Source organism: Lingula anatina, chromosome 6 (assembly GCF_051362555.1).
Source record: "Lingula anatina isolate TDL-2025a chromosome 6, LinAna3.0, whole genome shotgun sequence".
Lineage (NCBI taxonomy): Eukaryota > Metazoa > Brachiopoda > Lingulata > Lingulida > Lingulidae > Lingula > Lingula anatina.
This window is the reverse complement of record NC_141772.1, coordinates 15,199,697-15,211,554: the sequence shown is the minus strand read 5'-3', so window position 1 is coordinate 15,211,554 and position 11,858 is coordinate 15,199,697. Positions and strand designations below refer to the sequence as shown.

Genomic DNA, 11,858 nt, shown 5'->3' with positions numbered 1-11,858 from the left:
CTACGCTTAATATATTATTTGATTATTTTGACGAAATCAAAAAGACCACTTGATAACTATAATTTTTCACAAATTAATCGGTAATCCAGGTCGGAAATTCGCAAATTATTTGACATGTCCAGACTTGACGTTTCATGCGGAACATTATTTCCTTTTCGATTACAGAAATGTTTTAGGTTTAATTTAAACCAATATCTGAACGGATGGTGAAGATAATGAAGTCGCTACTGTCTGAACTTCATTATGTTCATGTATTACGTAATAATGGAGGTAAAAAAATCAGCAATTTCTAGTTTTTGTCAACCTTCAGATTTAGAGCCCGAAGCACACGTGCATCGTGCATATTTAGGAACAATATCTACGTCATGTTTTATATGCATTTTCTCTCCACGTAAGTTTATTATCATTAAAAGATGGGAGACAGTTTGAGACTATCCAAAAGAACAATTTTACGGCATCAAAAACTCTTATGACCTACCCCTTTATTTTATTAATACTGGAAAATTGGATTCAAATTGCGTTCAACATTCACACAATGAGTTGAGCAAAATTATACGGAAATTACGAGAGGGATAATCATGATTAGTTTAAAGGTATAAAAGGATGGAGATCTTTCTGTATCCCAATCGTTCCCGCAGACGATAGACGGGGACAGCAACATGGGTGCCGCTACTGTTTTCGGCCTCGTGTTTCTGGTTGCGTTGTGCAATGCTGGGGGTAAGTGTTTCCACCAGTTTTCTTTGAATTTCGCCTTTAGCAAAATATACAACCAGTACAAGAGTGGTCGTGATAACTTTTGGACCGAATACCATAGTCTACATCTTTTTTGGCTTACAATGACATGTAGGCCTACTTGGCTGTGGTCCATCAAAGATGAGCAAGTTGTGCTTGTGAACAAAAATTGGAAATGGCATATGTTTATATGTATATCTCCTGTGATTTATTAGACTTACAGAGTTTTATAAGAGAAAACAAAAAGTGTTTTCTACAAGTCGAGATCAACTTTTAACGCAATATACCGAAAAGCGTATTCTTCCCGAATAAGCGTCATTGTTAATATTGTATTTGACGAGTGTTTAATTCGACAGCCCCTGATTGTCAGCATATATATAGGCCTATGCCTATAGATAAGGCAATTATTTAATTAAAAACTGAAACATGAGTAAAGAAACATATCGTTTAGAAATAAATTTGTAGCCTATAAAAGGATAAATAGATCAAAGGATGAATTGATGAAACACTGACAGCAAAAAAGGACTCATACTGAGTCTTTTAGGGACTCCAGCAGCGGGTCCTAAATCAAGTCCCTTTGAGGATTTCTCCGAGTCCTTTAATGTAAAAGAGACTCCAGCTAGCTAGAGTCCCTTAGAGACTCAACTGGAATCAAGGGACTCAAGACGATTGAGTCTTTTAAAGGACTCGAAAGATTCTTTTAAGGGGCTCTAGCTATGAATTTTAGTCCTTTCAGAGCCTCCAGATGAGGCTTACAGGGGAATCATTTTAGTCTAGTGAAGACATTTAAAGACTCATCTGGTCCTATTTTAAAGGGGAATTTTTCAATGAAATTGTGTTTTCAGCCTTTTGCAAAGTGATACAACACTTTAAGCAAAACAGTGATAGTTTGAAATGAGTTGTTGCAAAAAATAAACTAAATGTTTTTTTTTTTTGATAAATATTTCTATTTGCAGTTAAAAACAGCAAGTTAACAAATCCTCTTTTAGAAAAGCATGCAATAGCCATGGAATCCAATACCTCGATCAAGATACAAACAAATCCTAAATGATAAACATGAATGTATTGCATTTACAATGGTCATGAACATAGAACTCTTCTTGGAAAACTTAACTCGACCAGTTGTCCCAAAACCTGGGACGACCTTTAGTTGAATTTCTTAACTAATCTAGCCACTAAGCCACCGAAACATTTTAACAAAATAAATGCTTTCTTAAAATATTTCCATAACACACAACCAAAAAAACATGTTCCAATCGAAAGAATGTGAAGTAATTTTTACAGCTTCCAAAAGATAATATAAAATATAATATGAAAGAAATGATTATTCATAGATGCAGCATCTTGCTGCTAACAATACAAACATTATTCACACAAAAGGAAACAAAGTTTCTGAAGACTCTGACCCTGGTATTCATCTTAAGTTAATGTGAATGGCTTATTATAACCAGTCTACTTGAAAATATCGTTTTAACTTATAAGAGTCAACATTTTAAAGTTTATACTTTATAAAACTAGAAGTCATGACAAACTTTTCCATCCATGTACAACTCAATGTCTTTGTCATGGTCACATGAACTAAATTCCTCATTTTTTTGAAAACTCGAACACCAATTTTTTGAGGAACAAAGTGGTGTCTCAGAACTCCAGAGGCAGATCTATTTTTTTTTCAAGAAACTTTTCCTAAAAAAATACAGCCTTATAACCAGATATGCCAGAAAAAATTTTGGTCCTCAATAAATTAAGTGTAAGGAATTTAAAAGAGCTGGCAAATTGGCTAAAATTAAGTGTAAGGAATTTAAAAGAGCCGGTAAATTGGCTAACCTGTAATAGTTTGAATACTTATCAATGAATAATGGTTCCATAGTGTTTATGAATGTATTCTTGTCAATAAGGTAGTCTGCTTGGGCAAAACCTTAACCTTATTTGTATGCCCAATCAGGACTTTCTGAATGAAAGTCAGGTGCCATAAAGGTTGGTTGAATATGCCATGTTAAAGGCAAAATAAGTGGCCACCAGGAACATCCACAAATGAATCAACTGTGACAGTTTTCACATTTTCAGATAGATGTAAAATTTTGTCTCTTGACATAAAGTCTCCTGAGTACTGGAAGCAATTATAGGCTGAACTGAATCTCCCAGACAACTGAATTTTCGAAGCAGGCATCCACATTCTTCCTTCAAATGAAGCGGCAAACACAGCACACCAGGTAGCATCTACATGTAAAGAAAAATATATACTCATTATCATCTACTAATGAGATGTAACAAATGATGAATATACTTTACATTTGCAGTAAACTATGTATTAACTGTAGTCTTCAATGTCTAAAGAATTGTTTCATGATTAAGTGCAGGATCTAAAAATAAATATGTCATTGCATATATAAGTAATGTGCAAGTGAAAATAACTCATAGCAGTTACATTATTTTATGAGTACAGGATCAATGCAACCGAGGATAATTTTATTGGGACACTAAAGCGTTCAATTTCAAGGTTTTCATCTCAATTATCCCAAAAGGAAATAACTGTATATGGATTTAAAACCCCCTGGTTTTGTGAACCCATATGAGGGCGGGCATAAGTTGCCAAACTTTTTTGATGTCATCATTAGACCCACAATCTGCAAAACCATATCACACTGAAGAAGAAAGCAGCCTTAGCCTGGCTTGCGGAAACTCCTGACATTTTTATAAGGTTATTTTGCCTTTATTTTGAGACAATAAAGAATGATGCAAACCATGAAATTGAATTCAATGGCTTTTTAGAGGGAAGCATTTCAAAAGGAACTGTTAAAATATTGAAAATTAAATGGTACATACACTTTCTGTCAACATCAGAGCGTGCAGACGCCATATAGCTTCTTTAGCCTCTTGCAGTTCACTAGAGAGTCTCCTCATGGAAGCTCCTTTTCCTTTGGGCTGTGGCAAATTGACAAGACCTTGTTCATAAAAATCCAAGTTTTTGGCCATTGCTGACTTAATATCCTTCTTCGATAGCCTTGTGAATTCATTGAATAACTGAAAATAAGTAAACATTTTAATTAAAGATAAATTCAACAGATAAAAATATGAATGTATTCTAAAAATTGATATGGTATAATATGTTAACATTAAAGGTAATTTTTCCTAACTAGCTTGTTATTTAATATCAAACTTGCTAGCCAGATCAAACACCGAAAGCCTTTTTCAGTCCGGGAGCCACCGGCTCATATGACGGTTATTTTGGAGAATATTAGATTGGGCCTCGTTTTCAAAACTTGAAGCGGCGGCCATATCCAATTTGGCGGGAGGAGCAGGCATAGAGACAGGTAAGATGAACAGACGTTTACACGCTGATATGTTGATAATTTTACTAATGCACTTGACAGAACGATAAAGTATGTTCTCAAGCTATATTTTTTATACCAAACTAGTGTTCAAGTATCGGTTTCACTGAATCATTTATCAAGTTACTGTCGTGTTCCAAAATGGCGGCACACAGAACCGAAATGTAAACACGTTCTTTTGAAGTGTGCCAAATGCAGATGAAGGTGATTTTTCTTTGTCTGTTCAGTTTTTTTTATAGTGTGACATTTGTTTTTAAATATGTTAAAATTTTAGGAAGGAACCTATCCTGCAACTTATCGATTTTCTACATGTACGACAGGCAGTATATTTTGCAATGTTCCAAGTAACTACAGCAGCAGTCTCGTGTTACATCTTGAATGAATGTCGAAGTTTAATAATGAATTCTTGTCTTTTTATGCATTTCTTGTTGTTTTGAAGTTAACTAGATTAAATTTACTTTATGAAATGACAGTGTGTGTGGTTGTGGTGCTCACAGTAAAGTGACTATGGGGAATGTATTGCCTCATGTCTTGTATGAATGTCACAGTAAGATATTGAGAATTTGCCTTCTTCTGATATTTTTTTGTGTTTTGGTGTTTATTAGATGAAACGGCTTGTGAAATGACATGCAGTATACTTGATTCTGCATAGATAGATATATTATGAGAGGGAGATAGATCACTTTTGAGGATATGAAAGTCATTGTTTAGATATTCTGCAAATCCCTTTTCATGCTATTTCTTTGCATTTTGATTTAAGTAAGATGAAAAAAAATACAGAAAATGTAATATTATCCATGAAAAGGAGTTAAACTTATACAGGAATGTCCAATAAATAATAGGTTTATCTACCTTTTTTTACTTTCCATGACCTTGATCATTGACAGTACAAAGGCTTATATTAAGCTATCATAATAAGGTATCAGTATTACACAGCTGAAGATATATATATATATATATATATATATATATATATATATATATATACTGCCAAATATAGTGAAGCTTTTCAGAAGTCTGTTGGAATATATCTTGAACATATTTTTTATTTTATCATAAATTGAATAATATATCATGCCCAACAAAAAGCTTAGAGAGGATATTCACTATGGGAAAGTCAATTTAAGGTACTGGCATGTCAGTGAAGAGCATTGTTATCAGCCCCGCATGTGTGTGCATGGGGTGAGTGTAGGGGTACACATGCTTGTAAATTACCCAATGAAACTATTTTCACACTTGTAACTTTTATATTTGTGAAAGATACAAAATTGAAAAACAATCACAAGCATCTTTTCAAATATATGAATAACAAATTTTAACTTTTCACATGTTTACTTCTTTGTCAGGAGACAAATGTATGATATCAACATGAGTGAAATTTTTTTCTCTAAAATGAGTTTTATTTCTTACATTACATATTGCAACCTTCATTGGTTGACCATTTTCAATAGATAAACACTTTGCATAATAAAATGCCAGTATTACATTGTGTGTTTTCAAAATGCAAATTTTTGTTATAAGGAAAAGTTTATTTTTGTTAAAAATCTCCCCTGCACAAACCTGCAAAAACATGGGTTATAAGTTTGTGAAGGAAAATTGTTTCATGAAAAAAGAACATTATATTTGCAAAATTCCTCCTTTGTTTTAATTTATAAATATTGTTTATTTTATGAAACAAAATGTACCAGTACAATAATTAGTGTATGGTAGTTGTGAACACTCTAGTTTGTATTTCCTAAACTCTTCAGGGCTTCATCTAAATGGGATCTTAATTGATTTAAAGATACGCATGTTTGCCACAGTTCAGCTCCTGATGATGAGCTTTGTTTATCTATACTGATACACTTTAAGAGTAAAAAGTGCTATTTAAGATAATTGAATTGTTACCAGCTTCCCTAATAAATTACCAAAATTGTGATTTATTACTTATATTGATTTTAGTGTGTATTGTTGTTGTTGTTTTGTGTGTGTGTGTGTGTGTAAAAAGATATATGCAATTACAAAAGTTTTCCTGTAAAACTTTTTAATATTTAATCATATATTTTTCTAGGCTTGAAGAACATGAATGGGACCAGGACAAATTCTTTTTCCAATTCCTTGGCCTGCAGTTTTTATGACAGAATCACCTATCATTTCCAAATACTGTGTGGCAGTGAGCACCATCACAACCTCTGACATTCTTTTAAAGACTGAAAAATATTTTTGTGCTGTGCTAGCTGTTGCTAATAATAATATTTATTGATCATCAGTATTACTACATTTGTCATATATTTTACCAGTATATGTGAACCATGCACCATAGGTAAGGTATGCTAAGTTTAGCTTTTGCATACATGACATGCCTTGTAGACAGAAATTTACACTTATAAAAATAATTCAAATGCAAGTATGGATTGGTACAGGACTAACTGGGTATCGGTGAAAAAAACTGCTGACCCAAGGTAAATTTATAAAATAATATTATTATTAATATTGATCCTGTTTTTAAAAGGAGTGGTGTGTTTGTTGGTTAACTGTATGTACTGATTAATAAGTGTAAAATAATTGCCATATTGATGTGTTGCTAAAATAAAAAAAAAATTTTGCCACAAATAAACGTGTATTACATGTATGAAAATAAAATATAGCAAATTGAATTGATGTATCTTTTGTTTTGTTTTTTCATAAAAAAGGAACTCTTATTGGTTAGCCTCATATAATAAATAAATGCTTATTTATAAAGAAAAAATATGAAATGTTTATTTTCCTCCATTCTTCCTGTGCCAGCTTCATTTGACTATATAGACAATAATGAGAGGCGGAAAAACCAAAACGAGGTCGGAATACCAACAGAATGTACTGAGTCAAAACGAGGCTGGTACACGGTTGTTGCAAGGAAGACATTTTTTGCATACACGGGTGTGAATTGATTTGTGCCATTCCTGGATGAAGGTAAAGTTCCTTACATGCTTACATTTACAGAAAGCTGAATAAATTTGCCACAGCTTACTGGTAATTTGAAATTGGAACCTGTTCTCTAAGAATGCAAGCATTAGAGTCAAAGTTGAACTTCCGCTGTAGCTTAAGTAAAATATTTGGTTTCAAACTCGTTTTTCTCCACAAAATAGGGTTAAAATCAACTCGAGGAGCATCTGACATGATTTGCAATTTACTTTTAAAAATGATAATATACATAACAAAACTTTTATATCCTTAAAGGCCGAGATATTCCACCGTTTCTGACACCCTACAAATCTCAAAAAATTTCACCCAATTCAAATTCTTGAACTTCCGGTTTGGTTAAAAGCCACCTAGCGGCAGACCGGTGGCTCCCAGGCTGTTTTACATGAACTGATCTTTTAAAACAAGACTGTAACATAATAACAGATAAACACGACCACAAAAGCGGAAGTTTAGCCTGACCTCTGTGGTCCAATTTCAGAAACACAATGACCTGATTTTCTACTGCTACCAGTATATCACAGCAACAGGCCCGAAAAGGGCTATGGGTCTATAACTGATCGTCTCAATATGGTCTAAAGCACTCAATGATATGAAACTTTAGGAAATTAAAAAAATACTAAGTCTAAAACCGTTAAATACTTAAAAGTTTTACTTGCCAAAACAAGAAACGTGTGTGAAGGCTTCCTCGTGGTACCTGACGGATCTGTCATCACCGCCAATCACGTGACTAAAAAAACCGCCAAAGTGAGTCTTTAAAAGGACTCAAAGCTTGCAAAGCCCGCCAAAGTGAGTCTTTAAATGGACTCAAAACTTGAGTCTAGCTTGAAACAATGAAATCGTTAGGTTGGATTCCTTAAACGGACTTGAGTGAGTCTGTTTTGGTTAACATTGAGTTTCTAAGGGAATACAGCACCCTGGAGGCCTCTGAGAGAATCGGTTGAAGCTTTTTTTTTTCTCTCAGTGAATGAATAACCATTAAAAAAATAAATAAGTATAAATTCAAAGGAGTAGGCCTTATAAAATGTCTTGATTATTCCGTTTCAACTCTCAGTGGTGAGGAATTCAACAACTTGCACCCCAGGAGATATTCAGATGTGTTTGCAACCTCTCGCTGATTATGCCCGAAGTAAGGGAATACCTATGGAAGCGATGTCTACCGGCAGTCAGAATTATACGTATACAGCGCAAGACCTGAAAGCAATGTGCAAGTAAATATTTGAATTTCGTTACTTTGTTTTGTTTTGTCTTGAACGAACGAGGGTTCTGATCTAACTACTTGCAGACTTTAAGAAACCAGAGATGAAAAATTTAGGAGCACTATTAATTAAATACTAAATATTTGGTTGTCTGTCTGTCTGTTTGTTTTTCTGTCAGCCTACATGTCTGTTTGTTTGTCTGTTTATTATTTGCTTCTATTTTTCTTTAGCATATACCCGAGGGTTATTGATTGCGCTGATGAGGTAGCAAACAGAGATTCGTGTGTTCCAGAAGTTGCTAGGATTTTCAGAGGAATGGTAGAGGGCTTGAAATCCACTGTGAATTCAACATGTGGGCCGCAGGAGAGAAACTGTGAGTCTCTCTCTCTCTCTCTCTCTAACAATATTTATTTCAGATTCAACGTCAAACACGCGCCTAGTATGTAGAAAAAGGGAGCTAAAACTTAATTGACATGCCGCGATTGTTACATACATGTACCTTGCGTTTCATGTGACTGAGAGGCAAGCATAGGAATGAACGGGCGGGAAAAAGTATTAGGGAAAATTGCTTAATTTTTCTATTGGTGATTATTTTTAAGATCAATAATTGTAGACACCATTCTCATATCATCTCAACAACTATGATAGCACTGAACCCTCAGTTTGTATGCCCCTTTAAGCCCTGTCACCAAAAACACCCTCAAAATTGTACAATATATTAGTTTATGAATGGAAAAACAGCTTGCAGAAGTGTTTCAACTTTATGAAGACATGTTGAGGAGCAGCAATGTTATTTTCATAACGCTTCCTCTTTTTTTCATTTCTTACGAGTAAACTTACATGTAACTGACAACCTTGCTGCGGCCAAATTATGCTTAACTATACATAATATCCGCCTTCAATTGATTAATACTTAATTCTTTGATCGCTTTGAATTAACAATCAAAATAATCCAGGAAATTGTTTTTCACAAATTAGATCAAGCGAAATAGGCATTTTAGAGATCGGGGTAGATAAGTAGGTCAGATAAGTTGGTCAATTAACGACACAAAGTTTGAAAAAGGAGCAGTTTCAAAGCTCTTTTATGGCTGATTGAGTGATTGATTCGTTTTATTCCTTGGCACGTTGACTTTATAAGAAACTATAAAAATGATTTATATGCGTTACTGGAAATCCACGCTCAGTTGAAATGTATCGTAAAAAAAAAAAAAATAATAATAATAATAATTAAGTCAAGTTCCCTGGCTAAGAACTAATGACCAAGGTAACATGGCCACATGGGCACATCTTACCCTGTCAGGAGCAGTGTAGCAGCACTCTCATGGGAATCTTAGTCAACTAATTCCGGAACAAGCATTCAAGTGGGTAGGCCATATTTGATCCGCGGATCTGTTAGTCTGCTGTTCAGAATGCCCTCTAAAACCGCTGCAATATTTTTATATCTATAATATTATAGTTCGCAAGTAGTTGCTCTGTGGGAAATTTTATTTGTCTATCCATGTTTTTTTTTTATTTATCTGTTTACCGTTGTATTTATCACACATAAAAATCGAATACGATTTTTTTCATTTTACAGTGATCCTCGAAAATCAGGAATGCATGAGCAGGTATACAGTGGCTGCCCGAGTGCGGTGCAAGCAGAAGACTACTCGTTTAGGGATGCTGATAGGTCAAGCAATGATGGGTAGGGCGAAACAGTCATCTGTTTGCCGGTAAAGTCACATACCTTTCATATCTACACTTTCATCATATTCTCAGGTTCTGTGCAAGGTGTTTAATGTTTTTGCCAATTTAAGAGCTTAATATTACAATTTAGAAATATTTGAAATGATAAAATTGAAAGCTAAAAATGATAAATACGTTTTTTATCAAATCACAGACGGCTTATTAAAACCCTAAAAATTTAGGTTAATTAAGAGTTGTTGAAGACAGTTAAGAATGAACTAGAGGATAGAAGATCCAAAAGAAAAAAAAAAACTGCTTGATCATTATACATTTATAACGACACAGTTCTTAATAGTTCCCCATTGCGATCTTAACAATATTGTTATGTGTATTATTAAATAACGTCGGATATCCTTAGCTGCATTAAAAAAAAAGGTTTCTTAAGTCTCGATGCTTTTTTATGTTTCAGGGCCAAGAACCGCCTCATTAATTGCCATGTAAAACTCGCCACGAAGAAATGTGGAGAGGCATTTGCCAACTTTTTGAGGAATACGTTGGCTGACTCGCTGTCAAAGACGATGCCCGGCATTTCATGCTCTTCTCCCAACTCAGCTACATAAAGGTACATATGTACATCGCCCTAGGTCTTCCATCGGCAATCAACTGAAGACACCAGTTGAAGACAGAAGACATCTCAAACAACCAATATTCTTCGTTGCCTTCTTTTTTCTGTTGTGAATAGGGCTATAAAAGTTGTAGTAGATGTATTAATAGTGCAAGAATGTTTTATCAGTACCTTTCCCGTTGTCTTTTAGGTTCTTCGTTCATTGAATATGGGAATGCCAACATGGATAGCTCAGCAGTGGTCCAGTGCGGCAGGTGAAGAAATCTCCCGTATCCCAGATGTCATTTATGTTTTTCTTACCAATAACGATAGTCGCACAATACATCATGAGAGTTTTAATTCTTTTTGAGGACAAATCAGAGACTGGCAATGAAAACCGATATTTACCGTACTAAAATTATTTCTGAGGCGTTTGTTGATATTATGCATATAATTAGAAGGTGCCATATATTGCTTTCATATGTGTAGAAAAGGCAATAAAATAAACTTGACCAGAACAACTGTGGCGTTTTCTTTTTTTCATTTTTTTTTGTGATACTTGCTTTAAAAGAAAGAGTACGTTGTTTATTGGTGTGTATGTGTGTATCTCCCCCCTCTCTCTCTCTCTCTGTGTTTGTGTGCGTGCGTGCCCATATACACCATGTATGCCAAGGAAAAAAGATAATTGTTTATCTTAAAAAAATTGCCAAATCCGTTGCTCGTGTGAAAGCCTTTTTTATTTTTGATTAAAAATTGAATTAGTCTAAATTTTGCAAAAAAAAAAAAAAAAAAAAAAGTTCAAAACATTATTTTATGGGAATTTGATAATGAATAGAAAATAATGAGTATTTAAATTGGAGAAATTTGAGAATGGGCTGACAAAAGAGAATCGCATAAACATATACGAATAAGGCACGAATAAGGTAAAATCGCGCTCAAAGATAAAGCACGTGGGTTCTTGTCGGAAAAAAAATTTAGGCGGCAATTCAAAATCTTATCTACCAGTATCTTAAAAGGATATTGCATTTTTAAAATAGAGCCAAGCATGCAGACTGTACAAACAAACGTACGGAGATTTCAAAACAACAAAATTTCAATAAATGTGTTTCATTAGAGCCCAATTGTACTGTATTGGATTCAAATAGCGTTTAGTATATATCTAATTCGTACGGAAAATACCAAGGTAATATTCATTGCATGGAAAGGTTTAAAAACTTGGAATTTTTCCATATCCAAATGGTTCACACACAAGATACAGGGGCGGATTTAGGCCGTCTTTTGGGTCTTCCGGAAGACGGTCAGATTTTTAAGTTTACATTGACGGATATCTAATATTTTCTGTCGGAAGACGGTCAAAATTGAGGACGAATTAACAAGGATAATTTGGAA

The 11,858-nt window shown here is 34.2% G+C and overlaps 1 protein-coding gene and 1 long non-coding RNA gene across 2 annotated transcripts; both read left to right on the top strand.

Annotated features, from left to right (window-relative positions):
* Positions 1-564: 564 nt before the first annotated feature.
* LOC106152334 (uncharacterized) lies at positions 565-10,990 on the top strand. Its single transcript, XM_013525875.2, has 6 exons — positions 565-717; positions 8,056-8,212; positions 8,431-8,573; positions 9,777-9,912; positions 10,335-10,487; positions 10,681-10,990. The coding sequence occupies exons 1-5, from the start codon at positions 660-662 to the stop codon at positions 10,483-10,485; spliced, it is 645 nt and encodes a 214-aa protein (XP_013381329.2). The 5' UTR covers positions 565-659; the 3' UTR covers positions 10,486-10,487; positions 10,681-10,990.
* LOC147761232 (uncharacterized) lies at positions 3,907-6,701 on the top strand. The gene is made up of 2 exons (XR_015335183.1): positions 3,907-4,043; positions 6,112-6,701. It is a non-coding gene; the product is annotated as an uncharacterized LOC147761232 (long non-coding RNA).
* Positions 10,991-11,858: the final 868 nt, after the last annotated feature.

Bases quoted from the DNA above. Each gene is read 5' to 3' on its own strand.
- LOC106152334 (XM_013525875.2), top strand. From the start codon at position 660: ATGGGTGCCGCTACTGTTTTCGGCCTCGTGTTTCTGGTTGCGTTGTGC. The intron at 718-8,055 runs GTAAGTGTTTCC...TTCAACTCTCAG, and splicing joins TGCGTTGTGCAATGCTGGGG to TGGTGAGGAATTCAACAACT. The intron at 9,913-10,334 runs GTAAAGTCACAT...TTTATGTTTCAG, and splicing joins AAACAGTCATCTGTTTGCCG to GGCCAAGAACCGCCTCATTA.